This window comes from Pinus tabuliformis, chromosome X, assembly GCF_031772625.1.
Source record: "Pinus tabuliformis cultivar Carrire ecotype Pingquan chromosome X, CPIR1, whole genome shotgun sequence".
Classification (NCBI taxonomy): Eukaryota; Viridiplantae; Streptophyta; class Pinopsida; order Pinales; family Pinaceae; genus Pinus; species Pinus tabuliformis.
This window is the reverse complement of record NC_142308.1, coordinates 1,692,963,944-1,692,982,739: the sequence shown is the minus strand read 5'-3', so window position 1 is coordinate 1,692,982,739 and position 18,796 is coordinate 1,692,963,944. Positions and strand designations below refer to the sequence as shown.

The 18,796-nt window shown below is 42.2% G+C and overlaps 1 protein-coding gene across 1 annotated transcript in view; it reads right to left on the bottom strand.

The window, feature by feature from the left end:
* The window catches only part of LOC149146514 (serine/threonine-protein kinase Aurora-2-like), a 128,868-nt gene extending 110,832 nt beyond the window's left edge, over positions 1–18,036 (bottom strand). The window contains exon 1 of the mRNA XM_089452794.1: positions 17,890–18,036. Within this exon, the coding sequence (XP_089308920.1) occupies positions 17,890–18,036 (147 nt within the window). The remainder of the gene's footprint in view (positions 1–17,889) is intronic.
* Between the last annotated feature and the right edge of the window lie 760 nt (positions 18,037–18,796).

The following is an 18,796-nucleotide window of genomic DNA, read 5'->3' as shown; positions in this document are numbered from 1 at the left end:
AGGTGCAAGACCGCAGGAAACAATGAGAGAAAGTGCGGAACCAGAGCTTTGTTGATTTTCAATGTCTTTCTCTCATTTTAAAAGCTTGACTTGAAGAGCTGAGGTATGAGACTTGCTTAGGAGGACAGTACAAGTGATGATAGGCCCATACTGACTGCAAATAATCATGGTGACGATATTTTTGTGTAACAGATTGCCCCCTAAAGTGTGAAGTCTGTAGTAGATGAGGATTTCATTTATCATTTAGGAAGAGTGAAGCACTTTATCATTTCGAGGATCATCTTGTGGAGAGCCCGGTCGGAACCTGTAAAAACATTCAATACAAGATATATATATGAGATCATATCATCGCTGAGGTAGGCATTCCCATACTCAGATCAAAACTGACTTAGAAAACTAACTACTGCTCTGATACAGGAATGATCTTGTAATACATCACAAGTATAGACTCATGTGGACACATAATGGACGCAACCATCTGTTTATGAATAGTCCATCATATAATGAATACAAAATTCCTCGCAGCCTGGATTGCAGAAACTATATCTAGGGTCTTCATTTCTACTTCTCAAAACAGTACGATTCTATCCATGTGAATGAATGTGTTGAAGTAGAACATGGTAGAAACCACTTGATTACCAGTCAATGATGTAAACTGTTAACAAGTGTGAGAGAAACCACCAGTGATGTCAATGGCTCTCAAAGTACCCAGTACAATCCATGAGATGTGAATAAATGTGTTGATGTCAAACATGTCACGGAATCCTTTGATCGAAGGTCAATGATGCAACCTGTCGTCAAAGGCGAGAAACCTGCCATTGAGGCATGCAGATCCCAAGGTACTGATGATTTCTAGATCATCTTTCTAGATAATGAGTTGAAGTCGATAGAAAGCGATCCGTCGCAGGTAAGCCTACAACATGAAATCATAGATCAAGTTGAAGAAATTTAGTTGCAAGGATTGACTCAGGGATGGTCAAGATGGATGACAGATATTTTGCAGATGAATGGCTTATTGGCAGTGACCTCTTGAACACATAACGACACAACAGATGGTTTGGTGACAATTGACCCAAAGTTAATACCCAGAAACCGGCTGAAGACTTTCAATGTGGTTTGATCAACTGTTAGGCAATGGATTTCCCAACCCAGGTGAATAAAAGTGTCATGTTCAAGAGTGGTTACAAAGTATGACAAACAGGCTCATTTTTCTCTCTTTTCCCCCACCATTTCTGGCAAGTACCTCTTTATTTTTGACAAGCTTGAGGAGGATAACATTTGCTTGATTATAAGCTCATCCTTTGGATGAGTCCAACTTAGTTTAAATTCGAACCCTAAGGAGGAGTGGTTCGTTCCTGTTTGTAATTGAACAGGTCCTTTACTGTGAAATTTTAATGAGTCCAGTATAGGAGAAACTCGACGGTTTTCAATTTTAGAGAGTCTGAAAAAACTTAAGAAGACTCCAGGGTTGACCTTTTTCGTAAATTTGTGTCTCCCAAGCCCGAAAAAGTATAAAATAATACTTGAGAGAACCGCTTGATCTTTACGAACAAGGAGTACTTTTCGTAATTAGTGCCCCTGATCCTAAAAAGTAAAAAAGCGATCAACTGCACGTCGTTTTATAACCAATATCGAATTTGAAACGACAAAAATCCAGCAATCTTTTCATGTTTTTATGGTCAGAAAAGAGCTGTAAGTGGACCGTATTTTTAGTTCCGTTTTAGCGAGTTTAAAAAGAAAAACTCGGCAATCTTTTCATGTTTTAGGAGTAAGAAAAGAGCTTAAAGGTGACTCTAAATGTTTTTTCATTGAAAATGATAGATTTCGCCTGAATAATCCGTTATCCTGAACAAAAATTCAAACATTACTCATACCTGTTTGAAATGGATAAAAATGCTGCAAAAATTACCTTTCAAAAGTGAAACATAAACAAATTTGCAATTTATTTACTCAAAAAACTTATAAAAAGGGCTTTCATCAATTCATTTTTACCGTTTGAGATTTGGGTGAGAAAATAGTGCTTTTGTTCAGAAACTTCCCATGAAGATTGCAGAAAATCCAACCGTCGGAATGGAACGCTGTCTTCTCCAGGTAATCCACATCATCCTACTCTTCATTTTTAACCATTTCATTTTTTGTTTTAGGCTTTTATTTCATTTTTTGGAGGGGTTTTTAGGCTAAAAATCCGCGCGCGGGGGCCCGCAGGCATAACACTGGCAGCCCGCGGACCCCGACTTTTTCTCAATGGGGAAAAGGCCAGGGGCCCGCACCTTCCATGTAGGCAAGGTGCGGACCCACGCACTGTATCTAACACAGAGGGTGCGGTCCCCGCAGCAAGGGTTTTTAACCCAAAAATTCTCAAATTTGACCCAAACAAATTAATTTCTAGCAAACTAATTTGTCTTTTTATTGGATGTAGAGGGTACATCATGCTAGATTGGTGTGAATGAGAGCATGAGGACGTGGATCTTGCCGCGTTGAATCATCAACCTTCGATTGATGCATTGAAGGCATGCGGCTTGTACAAATTCTGGGCCATACCTGGCATGAGGGCCCAAGTGGATTTCTTACAGTGGCTGGTTGACAGATGGAGCATACAGGACCAGTGCTTCTTCAATGGTGGCCACCAGCTCGAAATCGAGCCAGCAGACATATACTTCTTGACCGATTTTCCTAAGAGAGGCGAAGACTTGACTCTATTCGGGACTAGGCCAGGTGGCCAGTCTGTCAATAGCCTCTGGCTAGAGTTCTGTAACAACCAGGCTAGAGACAAAGGGATAGACATTAAAACCATATCCCTTCCTGAACTCATGGTGATCGCGTTTACTGTCACCAGAATTTGCGGGAGTGCCGCATTACATATTGCCATTGGATCCCAGATGCAGATGGCAGTTGACTGCTTTCGAGGCACCATCTTCAACTGGTGCGATGCTGTGTTGGCCAATGTAAAAGGCTAACTGACCAGCGCCAAGAACGGACAACTGAAGACCTTTGGTTATGGGGCTTTGGTTGTGAGCTTTGGTCTGGAGAGGGTTCCAATGTTGATCCCGCAGCACCTTACTGTTGGAGCTGGGCTTCCTCAAGAGCCCAAATTGATGCGATGGGTTGCAGTTATGGCCCGTCATCCAGACGAGGGGACAGAGGTTGTTCGATTCAAACCTGAGTATTTCCAATGGTTGGAAAACCAGGTATTTTCTATTCAGGACTTCCCTTACGCTGGGGTAGATTTTCGTGGTGACCCAGACATGGCTCTTCCACCAGGAGAGCAATGGGATGACTCAGGTAAAATCATTTTCAACGTTTTCCTATTTTATTTTTTTATTTTTCTATCGTCCCAAAACTGATAGTAAAAGATTTAAATGCAGATGTGGGTCCACAGTGACCAGCCGCTCTCCAGCCTTACGAGAGGAAACAACCAGTTGTAGCCGCGCCAACCCCATAGGATGAATCAGCAGAGACTTTGGTCGGGTTGGAGAGTCACCTAGAGCGCTTGACAGGAGATATTCCAGAGACTAGCATAGATGACGTTCCTCGTCGACTTCAGCGCTATGTGATTGGGGTCCTAGGACCTTTTAGGAGGTTCCTTTGCAAGGTGGCCCGTGCAGTGGTTTCTTATCGAGATCATCACCAGTGATAGGATGATCGCCTATTGTAGGCACATATGACATTTTTGTTTTTTGTACTTATCATTTTTGCCGATCATAAGGTGTTTTTCAACCTATGATCGAGGACGATGTATTTTTTAACACACTCCTATATATATATCACTATTACCAGCTTATCTTGTAAATCATGTTATGGAATGGCTTTAAATTTACATGTATGATTATTGCAAATGTCTACTTAACATTCGAGAAGCAATTTCATTTGCTAATGTATTTAAAGATCTTGGAATATGTTGATATTCAATATAATCAAATTCACGTTCCAAGAGACGCACCCTCAAAAATAATCTCAATAACACTGGATTTCTAATGGCATACACTCTATTAAGCTGTAATACAACAAGTTCAGAATCTAACCTCACTATCAAACTCCGAATCCCAAATGAAATAGATTTAGATAATAACTCAATCACTGCACTATACTCAGCAATGTTGTTCGTTGTTTGACCGAGGCTTACCCCATGCATAGATACCAACTCGTCAGAGGGCGAATAGATAACCCAAGCTACGGAAGAAATGTTCCGTGTATTACTACAAGCACCATCAGTGAAACCAATGTATGTTTGGAGAGGTATCGACATCTGCAATACCAAGAGTAAAACCAAGATAAGCAGGAATGATGACGAAAAACACTCTCTAAGCTAAGCACACTTTTTAAACTAAAACACACCAGCTAGAAATAAAAACTATCCTAACTAAAAATCTCCATACCCATTCTTTAAGCATAATACCTCTTCAGGTAAAGACCATTTCTGGGTTTACCTAAAGAGTCCCCGTCAAAGTCTACCAATTCATAGGCCCCTTTTGCTAGCTTTCGCTTGACAACATAGGGACCATGCCACATAGGAACGAATTTTCCAGCGCCTAATTTATCATTAGCTTGATCGTACACTAAGACTAGATCTCCTTCCGAAAAATTTCGAGGGGTCACATTTCGATCATACTGAGCTTTCATACGTTTTGTGTGAGTTTCGATCGCCAATGCAACATCACGTCGATTCTCATCTAATTGAGCCAAGTATAACAAACGTTTTTCCTCTTTGGAAGTGGCTGGAAGTAACTCGATGGCCATTTGCAATGATGGGATTTCGCATTCAATGGGTAACACAGCTTCTAGACCATAAACTAGTTGGAAAGGAGTGAACCCTGTTGATGTTTTTACTGAGGTTCGATATGCCCAAAGCACTGAAAATAACATGTTATGCCAATTCGATCGATGAATCCCAATGATTCGTCGGATCATGATGACTAAAACTTTGTTGATGGATTCAACCAGACCATTAGCTTGTGGATAATAAGGAGTTGAACTATCGTGACGCAAACCAAGTTGGCCTGTAAGCTCGGTCATCATAACGTTTCGAAAATGACGCCCATGATCAGTGATAATCAATTGTGGGACACCAAACCTAGCAATTATATGATTGAACACGAAAATTGCAGCTGTCTTGCCGTCTACCTCAAATGTAGGCATCGCCTCGGCCCACTTGGTAAAATAATCTACCGCAAGGATGATATATGCATGCCCCCCGACCGAGTGAGGGTTACATGTAATAAAATCGATACCCCATTTGGAAAAAGGACCAACGACAATTATAGGGTGGAGAGGAGCAGGTGGAGCGCGCATCTTTCGATAAAAAATTTGGCAGTTGTGGCATTTTCGGACCGCGTTAATACAATCTTTAAACAAAGATGGCCAGAAGTAGCCAGCGCGCAATATATTTTGGGTTGTGGCATACGCAGACATATGACTGCCACATGCTCCAGAGTGACAGTGATTTAGAACCCTTTCAGCTTCCTCGTGAGTTAAACAACATCGAAAAACAAAGTCCGCCCCACGGCGATAAAGAGTATCTCTAATAATTCTGAATTGTTGGGACTGGAATCGTATTTTCTGACGTTCTGACCTTAAAATTTCTGGGCGAAAGGATTGAGTCTGGAGATAAACGATGATATCCCTATACCATGGATCTAAAGTGCTGATTAGAAACAAGGATTCATCCGCAATGGGCTCCTCCGCCACAGTTTCCGTGTCAGAACGCGAGAAGTCACACATTAACTCTGCAAAAACTAAAGATTTCTTAGACTTAGATTTTTCAAACTCCAAGTCGAACTCTTGTAGGATAACAATCTATTTAGAGTACTTGCCCCCTAGCAATTGCTTGGTCAAAATGTAGATCATAGGGTTGCAATCAGAAATTACTGTAGTTTTACGTAGTAAAATGTAGTGACGAAAACGTTGGATAGCTTGAACAGCTGCCAATGCCAATTTCTCCACATGTGAGTATTTTAGTTCAGTTGGATTTAAAGTTCGACTAAGGTAATATATCACATGTTCAGTACCGAATTCATCTTCCTGAACTAAGACCATTCCAATGGTGGAATGAGAGGCGATGAGATACAAGAAGTAGTCCTGGTTGTAGTTGGGAGGAGGCAATAACGGTGCATGGGTCAACGCGTGTTTTAGTGCATCAAAAGATTTCTGAGCTATCTCATCCCAATAGAATGGATTATTCTATTTCAACAACTGGGTAAAACCCTTGGTAACCTCAGCGTAGTTAGGAATGAATCGTCGTAAAAAGTTTGCTTTCCCTTGCAAACTTTGGAGTTGGCGAAGACTCGAAGGAGGTGGCAATTTGACAATAGCTTCGACCTTTGAGGGATCGACGCGAATGATGGCTTTCGAAACAACAAACCCCAGCAATCGACCTGTTTCTATACAGAAAACGCACTTGTGTGGATTCAACCGAATCCGATAATGCCTACACCTCATAAAGATTTCTTGTAAATGGATGAGATGATCAGCTCGATGTAATGAATGAGCAGACAAATCATCGAGATAGGGTTGCACAATGTGCTTGATGTCATGAAACGCATAAGACATGGCCCTTTGAAAAGTTGCTCCGGCATTCTTGAGCCCAAAAGGTAATTTGCAGTAAGCAAATGTCCCCCATGGACAAATGAAAGCCGTTTTTGGTTGATCGGCAGGTAGAATATTGATTTGATTGTATCCGGAAAAACCATCCATGAAGGAGAATATTTCGCTGTCGGCACAATCATCAATGATTTGATCGATATAGGGAGTTGGGTAATTGTCCTTTGGACAAGCTCAATTAATGTCCCTATAATCGATACATATTCTTATTATCCCTTGCTTTTTGTTAACCGAAAAAATATTCGATACCCAATCCGTTAACGGGATCAGATAAATGAAACCTGCTTTGAGTAATTTTTCAACTTCTGCTTTAATAGCAACATCTTTTCTTGGGTGAATCTGACGCAAATGTTTCCAGACGGGTTTAGCGTCCGGGTAAGTCTTGATTTCATGAACAACAATCGTGGGATCAATTCCTGGCATTTCCTCATAGGACCAGGCAAACACGTCGCGAAATTCTTGAAATAGGGCCTTATATATTTGGATTTCGTCTTCTATACATGAGGCATCTATATGAATGTTCTCAACAATTCTAGGCTTAACCGAAATGTCAATAGGAATAGTTCGAGAGATGCTTCCGAAATTTAACTCTGAATCAGGATGTTTCATTGGATTCTGAGGTTCCGTGACATATTCAGTCGTAAAAATTGATGAAAAATCATTTTCAAAACGATCATTCTCGGGTAAGAATGAAGATCTGTGATGGAGATCTTCCCATGGTAAATCATTTACACATAGGATTTCATGAATTTGCTCATCAGAGTGAACAAATTCAGAAAACGTGATTGAATCTGAGCTTGATGTGAAAAGTGATTCCTCACGGACCACATTCATTAAGTCAATTTTGGTTGAAGATGGGTCGGTAAATGATTGCACGACTTCATACTCAATTTCATATGGACTCAAAGGCATAACATCACCAAATGAGTCTATCTTTGATTCAGAAGGAACGATCCAAGGATCATCATAAACAATGGTGTCTGACGAAATCATATGAATGGTTGCAAATGAAGATGATGCATTGATCGGAGGAAAAGGAAAAGTTCCCAGTAAACTGGCATCTTTAACTAGTCCTACTCCAACATCCTTATACGGGATAGTCGTTTTACCGACATGTTGAATACTTTCAGAAGAGGCTGGATCATATGAAAAGTAATCCAGCTGGTCTATTATTACGATCTTTCCATTATGAGGAAACTTTATAACCCGAAAGACCGATGAAACGATAGCTGTCATAGCGTAAGACCAACTACGACCCAAGAGAAGGTTGTACTCTAGAGGGGCATCAACCACCTCCACATATAGATTAATGGTTTTTCCTTCAACCCCTATAGGTAAATCCTGTAAAATGCCAAAAGGATGAAACCCACAGCCATCAAAGGCCTTTAGAATCTTTGGGGATTGATTTAGTGAAGGAGAACCAAGTGATCTCCAACATTGTATCGACATAATACACGTTGAGGCTCCCTCATCAATCACAGTCCTATGAATAGGCCTATTTTTGACTATCACTGGAATCTGGAAAGCCATTTGATGAGGTAAGCACGGTGTATTATTTTCTAGATCGAAAATTATTAGATTCGAGTCTTGAACGTCAACAACTCCTATAGCTGACAAAAGTAATTTACGCTGTGCTGGACATGATTTCAGCACTTCCAAAGCCGACATTGCTAAGGGTGAAACAACTAAATCCTCAACAATGTTATAGTTCTAAGCTGCTCTCGCATGTGGATTAAAGCTGACCTTCGAAGTATACCCTTGGCGGGCGGTTTGATTACCAAGTCTGGATTAGGTTTCTCGATCTGTAGTGGATCGGAACCGGGAGCTGAGGTTGATGGGTTAGAATGAGAAGATTCTGTTTCTTTACCATCAACAGGACTTTTACTACCATAATCATGTGATCGAGTCGCAATCCTAACATGGGACATCATCAGTATGGGTTCTTCATTGGCACTCGAGGAAGAACCTATCATCTTACTATCTTGACTTGGAAAAGGATCCTTCAAAACAGCAGGTGTTTGGGAACCTTTGACAATCTTCGCAACCTCTGCATGATGAGGGCAGTCTCTTGTAAAATGTTCTTCGTCACAAATGAGACAAGGATAACGAGGTTTGCATTTTTCATCATTGGATTCTGATTTTTCAGGTTTCTCTTTTGAATTTTTGTCCGTTTTATTCTTCTTCTTCCCTTTCTTCTTGCCACCAGATTTTGATTTGGCTGTAGATGACTCTACAATGTGAATATCAGTGGAAATCTCTACGGAAGAATCTCCTGTCGGGGAATCAGGCAAGGTTATGATAGGAGAAGAATTCTTGGAAGACTTCTTCTTACTTTTAGTGTTAACCGTACCAATCATACCATCAACGGCATGAGACCCTGAAGGAGTTGCAACGATTTGATTTTGCTTGGGAAGATCGGGGATTTTCTCGTGTAACGTACCTGAATGAGTATAGACCAAGTCAAGGTACTGTGCTTGAGCAATTACTTGCTCCTCAGTAACGACTCCGGCCTTAGCTACATCTTTAGTGATCTTTGGCAACAAAGATTTTACAAACCATTCAGCCAAGATCTGATCCGGAATAAAAACCTTCACTAAACGTCGTCGACGTCTCCGTTCATGAATGTGATTTGAAATGTAAGTGGACATCGATTGCTTTAATGAAGTTAGTAATTCCTTACCATTGTCATATCTGACTGGCAATTGAAAATGAGTTAAAAACGAGGTAGCAACTGACTAAAATTATAAAAAGTGCCTCACGGTAGCTCAATGTACCACTTGGCCACGAGACCAATTAGAGTGTGCTGGAAAAGCCTTAGACGGATTGAATCATCTGAAATGGAGTTAGACGCACACCAGAGGTGATAAGTCATCACATGGTTCGACGGGTCCTCTCCTGATTTGCCTTCAAACTTAGGAATATCACTAGGCAACTTATTTGGCATTGGCGGCCAAAACGGAAGATAATTAATGGGATCGTTCGTTAGGCGCGACAAGTCAGGCAATTCCAAAGTTGCGATGAACGGTAACTGATGATTAGGGTCCCTAAAACACTGGGTCAAGAGACCAACCCCAGGAGGAGGATATCCAGGATAACTAGGAATAGGAATTGCATTTGGGATATTGTATCCTCCCAGAAAACCAGGATTAACCGGACCGTACTGGGGTTGTTGAGGTTGTTGATATGTGTACCTAGGGTACGGTTGGTACTGATAGACTGGCTGCTGCACAACAGGACCGAATTGGTACTGTCCCTGGTACGGTTGATAAGTAAATTGTGGTTGACTTGTGACAACCATACTTGAACCAGGTTGTCCTACAGGCATTTGAACCGAAGTTTGAATCATGGATCCAGATGGAGGTAAAGATGTCTGAGGTGTAGATACAGGAACAATAGAAACCGGAGTTGTCGATACTCCAGAAGAAGGTGGGGTAGATTGAACAGATGTTGCGGCAGTTGCAGCAGTCATTTGAGGTGGAGTACGAGGCACCCAGGCTAAGAAACTACTGAAGGTATAGAAGTTTGAATAATATACTGGACAGGTTGCTGGGGTGTACCATAAACTAAGGGTTGTCTAGTCTGAGATGACAACTGTACATTCCGTTGCAAGACCTGTTGAGTTTGCGATGGATCCCACACTAAATTCATTCTGGGGTACGGAACCATAACAGGTTGAGAATATTGAGGACCATAACTGGGTTGAGGATAAGATTGATAATTCAAAGGTACATTTCTCGTTCCTTGAACATATGATTGACCGGAGGGTGGTTGGAAACCTTGGTTCGAGTACTAACCTTGGGGTTGATACCCTTGAGGCACGTACTGATACTGGTGATCCAGATTTAAACAGGAACGCAACAAATTACAGAGATAACCATATACACAAAGATGCAGCGGAAATAATACTTCATTTCATTAATGGAAAATACTGAAATATGCTTACAACCAGAAATGGAAATAAACTAGCGAGGGCGATGGTAGCTTATCTCTGAGAAGAGATGTGGTGGCTACATGCCTCTGAACTGTTCCGAACTGTGTTACAATGAGGCTCGAAGGCTTATTTATTGTTGAGAAACAATGGAAAACCCTTCACATCCCGAAACCTAACCCTAGAAGATGAAACGCCAAATTGTGGGCCCCGTTTGGGTAAATTGGTACATCAATTTCCCAGGGTCGTAACTTTGGCATACGATCTCCGTTTGACGCGTACGATAGCTCGTTAGAAAGATCTATCCGAGTACTACCACTTTGGGAGGCAAAATTGGTCAATGGACCCATGTTGCCCCAGATTCCCAAAAAAAAACATCGTTTAGGGCCTCAAAACGGCTCCGGAAGTTTAGGACCCGAAAAAACTGCTAAAAATAGTAAATTGTGCTACAATTTAGGAAACTGAAAAGACTGAAAGAGACAGTTGTGGGGGTCCAAATGGGATAGGTGGGTGGCCACCAACATCCACCTGGATCATTCCTCCCCCCCTTAGGAAGCAATGGCCCACATTGCGTTGAGTTCCTCCATCTGCTGAACTTGTCCTGCAATCTCTGATGTGTCCAGTGATGGTGGGAAGCATGGTCGACGATGGTCCACATTGAACATTTGGTGAAGAAGAAGGAATGGAGGAATGATGTGCTCCAAAGCATTGTTCCCCATAGCCTTGGTACTGCTGTAAGGACCATGTCGGAGTGGTCTGAGCTTCTGATGGGTTCTGGTAAGGAGTTCTTTCTGTCGATGCACCCAGACTTTGTTGCCCACCTGAAACTTGTGTGGTACCCATGTGGGTGAGGAGAAGTTGTTCCTGTGTTTTGTCATGACCGTATCCCTTTGCTGCTGCTGTTGCGTGGAGGAACCCTTTGCAGGGGTCATGGATGTAGCAACGATCTTCCCCTTACTTTTGGAGTGAACCAGACAGATGAATTTCCTGGTCTGTGATATGAGCTTGCTGCCTGTTTTGGTAGTGATCAAAGATGTGGCAATAGGTGTGGCTACCTCCGGTATCCTGTATAATGAATCATTCAAAGAAATAATGACAGCACGAGGCCTAGACTCATACACAGCATGTTGCCTCCACAAGTATGGCTGGCCTAATAATACATCACAAACATCTAGAGGTGTAACATCACATAATACCTCGTCTGTGAAGGGTTTGATGCTGTAGGGAAGGCGGCACTGCTGGCGAACTTTAAGATCTCGTCCTTCATGAAGCCACCCGATACTGTATGGCTGTAGGTGTGGTCTAGTCGGTAGGCCCAACCGCTTCACGATCTCTGCTGAAACGAGGTTCTTTTGGCTGCCACTGTCGACAATGAATTGTAGCGGCGAACCCTTCACCCACATCTGTGAGTGGAAAAGACGCTCCCCCTCTTCTGGATTTTCGGGCTCATCTTTCTAGATCTTGGCGGTGGCAACAGTGGCGCTGGAATTCGCATCAATGATCTGCTTCCATTTTCCATTCCCCTTGTCGGGTTCTGGCTCAGGGTCAGAACATGCATCTGATTCGAAAGCCTTCAACTTTGCCACCAACGACTGCTTGGTCCGACATTCACTTGTGTTATGAGTGGGACTCTTGTGGAACTCACACCACTTTCCTGTGTCCTTCTTTAGCTTTGTGGTGTTGTTCTTTTCTTGTGGCTTCGACGGGTTGTCTTGGGTCACCCCGCCTTGGCTTTGTCCTTTGGGCTTCGGATTTGCAGATCCAAAGTCTTGCTTCTTCTGTTTGAACTTTTGCTCGATTTTGACAGCGTATCGGTATGCTGTGCCGAGTGAGGAAATGTTCAAGAACCCCATCTCTTCCTGGATGTATCTGTGTAGGCAGCCACGGTATTTGAGTACCAGATGCAGCTCAGAATCTTTGATACCCAACTGTGTGCGAAGGGTATGAAAAATGTTTGTGAACTCCGGCACATCTTGGTCTAGTCCCTACCGCAGTGTGGTCCATTTGATGTATTTGTCCTCATAGGTTCTGACAGGGTAGTACTGCTCCTTGATGGCATCCCGGAAGTCATTCCAAGTGGGTGCGGCTAAAAATAGTGAGCCTGTACTTTCATCCTTCTGCTCGCAGTAGGTTTCCCACCAGTCCTTGACGTGGGGGGTTGCTTTGAGAAGAGCGAAAACAATCTTTTCTCGATTTGAAAATTTATGAACAGAAAAATACCCCTCTAGCAGATTTAACCATTTATCTATGGCATCTGCGTCTATTTGACCCTCGAAGATGGGGATTTCAAAATTAACTTGTACCTTGAAGGGTGTGGCATTTCCAGAGTCGCTGTTGGAAGCCGATGTGTCGCCTTTGGGTAGCCGCTGAAGGATTTGCGCAAAGCTATCCATCATCGCGTTCCTTTGTCGCTCGAGCGCTTCTTCGAGCAAGATTTTGATAGGATCTACTGCCCCCTCGTCTTTCTTCTCATCCGCTATGGGAGGCCGTCGGGATTTACGAGGCTGGTCTTGCAAAGGTTCGACCAGTTCAAGCCCTAACTCCTTATATCCCGCCCTCGTTGGGGACATGCAAAGAAAAACAGAGAAAAAGCAGACCGCTCTGATACCACTGATCCGGATTTAAACAGGAACGCAACAAATTACAGAGATAACCATATACACAAAGATGCAGCGGAAATAATACTTCATTTCATTAATGGAAAATACTGAAATATGCTTACAACCAGAAATGGAAATAAACCAGCGAGGGCGATGGTAGCTTATCTCTGAGAAGAGATGTGGTGGATACATGCCTCTGAACTATTCCGAACTGTGTTACAATGAGGCTCGAAGGCCTATTTATTGTTGAGAAATAATGGAAAACCCTTCACATCCCGAAACCTAACCCTAGAAGATGAAACGCCAAATTGTGGGCCGCGTTTGGGTAAATTGGTACATCAATTTCCCGGGGTCGTAACTTTGGCATACGATCTCCGTTTGACGCGTACGATAGCTCGTTAGAAAGATCTATCCGAGTACTACCACTTTGGCAGGCAACATTGGTCCATGGACCCATGTTTCCCCAGATTCCCAAAAAAGATGTCGTTTAGGGCCTCAAAACGGATCCAGAAGTTCAGGACCCGAAAAAACTACTAAAAATAGTAAACTGTGCTACAATTTAGGAAACTGAAAAGACTGAAAGAGACAGTTGTGGGGGTCCAAATGGGATAGGTTGGTGGCCACCAACATCCATCTGGATCAACTGGGGTTTACCTTGAGGTACATATTGATACTGGGGTTGACCTTGGGGTACATATTGAGTCTGGGGTTGACCTTGAGGAACATACTGTCCCGTAGGTATGTACTGTCCTTGAGGGTGCCCTCCAGGCACAAATTGGGTACCTTGAGGTTGCCCCCCAGGCGATAATTGAGGATTTTGAGGCTGGCCCCCAGGCGGTAACTGGCCACCTTGAGGTTGAGGATTAGGAATAGCACCTAACATCATGAGAATATCTTCTACACTCAACAGCTTAGTACCATTGCTTCCAGTTAATAACCCTTGTTCAATGGGTTGAGGAGATGCTCCCGAAAAAGTACCAGAAAGTGACTGATACCCAGAGGGAACAGAAGGACCACCGTACAAAAAGGATTCTAGCGATTGAGTAAACATGGACGACTGTCTTGACATATTTAACAGAGGATAGTAACCTCTAGGTGTTGGGTGATAAGGAACACGAGGTGGTGAAAAACTTAACCCTGGGTTTTCTAAGAAATTAGTCAAAGAAAGATACCAAGCACTGCTCCTAGGTGGACTGTAAAAAATTGATTCACGCTCCCTTAGTTCAATAGCAGGTTGATTTTCAGGGATAGGGATGCCTACTTCTTCTTTCGGAGTAGCAAGTTCTTCGATAGCTATAAGTCCAGAAGGAAGATTTTGGGTAATTATTCTTTCTACCCTAGGTGAACCAGGACCACTAGAAGCTGGAGAAGCAAACCCCGATGTTGGAGTAGCAGCAAATTCACTTTTAGGTTCAGATACTTCAGGTTCATCACCTATATCACTAGTAGACGAAAAGCTACCAGCAACTTCGGAAACAGACACTGATTGTGGATTATAATCTGCTACTAAAGCTTGAAAATTAGGATGTACCACTAAAGAAGACTCTCCTTCTTCAAGTGACCAAAATCTACTGTCTCTAGGAGTTACGAGGGCTCTTAACCCTTCAGGTCGGCTCGGTGAAAACTCAGGAGGTTGGCCCCGAAGTCTACGGGACTTCCTCGGTAATTTAGCGACGATTAAAAAATTTTAACTACTTCACACGCAAACAAAGTAAAAGCTCAATGAAAACCACCTAAAGCCTCTAAAGAACCAAACAAATTTGAATCACATGCCTAAAGAATCTAGGAGATCAAACACACACAAACAGTAACTTTCCGTACTAAAAACACTAGTTGGTGATGAAATCCAACGTCGCAGAGTTCAATACAGAAATGGCGGTTGGAACAGTTACCCCGGTAATCTGCTTAATGAATAGTCTGGCACAAGTTCCTCCACTTAACCGTCTTGAGTGAAGAGAACCCCCCAGAAAATCCAAGTGAGTCTAGCCGACATCTGCTCCAGGTACAGTGGGATCTTCCCACCACTATCACCTTAGGAAGAATCCTAAAGAATATGGTCACTAAGGTTACCAACCGAAACAAATATACCTGGGGGAACTGTCTACGATCCAATACACACGCAAGGGCAGAGTAGCAAGCTCAATCCCCTTGAAGGCTCCTTGACATAATCCAAGGTTTACCAACAAGTGACCCCAGGCTCCTCGACAATGGTTAATCTGAGGTTTACCGTTTTTAATACGTGAATATCTGGCGTCGTTCGCAATGAGGAAGGATTGATTCCCACACTGGTTCGGACATGATCTTGTGCTTCTCCTTTAAGAGGAGCTTTCCCAGAGCATAAGTGCAACAATTGGATTTCTTCCCTACCACAAGATACAACTACTTGTTTGTTTTATTGTCTTGGAGAGTTAATTACTCTCCTTCTCCAAGACACTAGCCTAAGCTATGTTGGTGTATCAGAGCCCTAGAAATAAAAATATTACTAGATAAATTTTTCTTTAAGCGTTATTTTTATTGGTTTTTGTTTAAGTCAAGAGGTGCAGAGATGAAACTCGTGGTATGAAGACTCGACTCAAAATTACTAAAAATGCACTTAAGATGATTAAACAATCTTTTCCCTTCAATGAACTTCTAGCTAGGAAAGAGTTTGAGAATGCAAATACTTGTAAACACAAATCTTTCTTAACAAACAAATTAAAAGAAGAGCTTTTGTCCTTTCCAATGCACTCAAAACGAGACAACTAGTTATTTTCACAAAAATTTCCCTTTTCTTTCAAAACACTCAACCACTACAAAAACAAACTTTTTCCAAAAGAGATTTTTTATTTTTTATAAAACACTCAAAACTATGAAAACGACTAACTTTGAGATCTATAAATTATAAAAACCTATTTGAAGTCAAAGACTACAATATGTCTTTTTTAAGGATGTTTTACTTAGCTAGATGTAAACTAAGGACCAATTTATGCAGAATCACAAATCAGTCAAAAAACAACCAATTTTGTTTTCTTTTTAAAAATGAAAATCCAAACTTTTAAACACAAGCTTTTCGAAGTTTTGTAAAGAGAAAACACAAGGTGGATTCCTCAACAAAGATAGATTTCACAAATGGTCAGACTCATAAGAAGGCTGGTAGAAACCAAGGTGATCTGAGGTTCCTACAGCTTCTAAGCTCAGAGCTACTACAAGACCAAAATGAAAAACAAACCCAACAAGCAAAACTTCTAGGAATTTCACCTAAAACCCTAACACCAATGAAATCAACCTAAGGAAAGCTTCTGACAGGTTATATGTAGGTCTGGGCAGGGGATAATAACTTCTAAATAAAAACTAAGCTGACTAACAGAGGAAATCTTAGGTTTTCCAAAATTTTGACAGGGTATGCAAGCCCACAGTTAACACAAGTGCGGTACTGCTCTGTGCTAAAAGCAAAAGTGCGGATAGGTCCGCACTGTGTCAAAAGCCTAGGGTGCGGTCCTCTCCCAAAGTTATGAAAAACAAAAAATAACCCTGGATCTACTAATTCTACCCAATTCCACACACAACAAGCCAAAAACAGAAACAAAAACACAGTTTCTCAGGTCAAAGTAAAAACAAGGAAAAAAATCAAGTCCCCAGCGGAGTCGCCATTTTGTCACACGGAATGAGTTGATCTTGCGGACAAGATAGACCTTCCTAGAATCTAAAGAGACCTAGTGACAAGCAAGCCAATCAAAAACTATCTTTCTCTAAATATGAATTTATAAACAAAGGCAAACAAGTGTTTTAGGCCTACCTTGGGTCCAATGCAAGTTTGTGGAAGCCTCGCTCCTTTGATCCAAATGAGCTCCCTTGTTGCGAATCTGTAAACACAAACAAGCAAACAAATTAAATAGCACCTGAAAAGCCAATATCATAAAACATATTTAACATGAAGATCAAGGAATTCATGAAATAGATGACATAAGACAATTTGTTGAGAAAAATGAATCTGATTGTATTAATTCAAATCAAAGAAGAACTTTACAACCTGTGCCTTGACGCTCTACAAGCTCCTCCGAGGGTCGAACAAGAAGTCTCCTCTACTTTGACAAGTTTCACACTCTTCCCAATGAAGCCAAAAAGGTATGTGATCTCTCCTCTCAAGCTTAACTAGGAAGTCTCAATTCCACCAGCATTTACCCTAAAAAATGTTCAGCTTTCAACCTCCCTAGCAACCAGCCCAATGCCTTAATTTATAGTGCAATGGAGGGAAGTTACTAGGTCCTCCTTCAAAGGGATAAAGCCCTCTTTCAAAGGGATAACTCCTCTCATCAAGGGATTAGCTCCTTCTCTTTTGGGATGCATGAACCACCTAAGAGCGACCAATCCACGTCAAAATTCCTTCTAGAATCATCTAGAATTAACCCAAAGTGAGTTTTTTAGAATAAACTTGTGCCTTTTTGACTTTCACAGGGATCCGCACCCACTCCTTTAGGGAAAAAGCGGGAAGGTCCGCAGTTTTTGTAAACAAGAGGTGCGGGACCGCAGGAAACAATGAGAGAAAGTGCGAAACCAGAGCTTTGTTGATTTTCAATGTCTTTCTCTCATTTTCAAATCTTGACTTGAAGAGATGAGGTCTGAGACTTGCTTAGGAGGACAGTACAAGTGATGATAGGCCCATACTAACTGCAAATAATCATGGTGACGATATTTTTTTGTAACACAGAGTGTTGAGTTCGAAGTGGTATTTGAGCCCCCAAGTTCGCGAACAACCACACACAGTTTGAACAAGATGACAACTACCAGGAGAGGTGTGGGTTTTGCAGAGAGTACTGCCGAGGAAGCTGTGTAGAACCCTACGACGTAGGTGGGGGATGTGCCAGAAATTTCGAAATCACCTTGGATGTCGAGGCCCAAGAAGGATAAACAGGCAGCGAGACCAGTCCGCATGTCCTCGTAAAATCCACAGTTTGGTAAAATTTCCATGGAAGAAAAGGGCAAGGCTGTCACCATTGAGAAATATGATGAGGAAGAGGACCTACAAGCTCTCGTAGATGAGATAGAGGTGGATGAAGAAATGGAAGAAGACATCCAGTCGGTGCACGCTGCAGCAAAATTCCTCGAGTATGTTCCTCCGCAGAAAGGTAAAGCTAAGGTACCCAAGGATTTGATGCTGGTAAGAGCGCACTCCAAACCCCTCTCCTCCTAGATGGAATTCAGTTTGAGGGCTCAACCCTGGTCCGCATGCCCACAATGAAATTTGAAGACTGGGACCTCATGGATAGCGAGAAGTTCCCACATTTAGAGATTAAGAACCTTGTGAAACAGAGCAAGGAGGGGTTAGTTACAACACTAGAGACACAGAAATGGCTGCGCGGTGTGGAGAAGGCCAGACTACTCCACCTACTATGGATTCCACACTTTCACCACGCACCTATCACAATTTTCATTATTAGGCAGCTGCTTTTCCTGGTGCACAACGGGTACTTATGGCTGGAGGAGCCTATTCCCATCATGGCAGAGCTTATCCACAGGATTTCCCAGCTTCCCTATAAGGGAAAAGACCCCGCGGAGATAGCCGGCAAAAGTAGAGATTTGGCGCTCGCAGAGGCCATGAAGAAGAAGTAGAAATTGGAGAAGAAGAGAAGAGGCTATGCAATCAGTAGCATTAAAGATAAATGGGTGCACGTAGCCACACAACTCCTAGCCA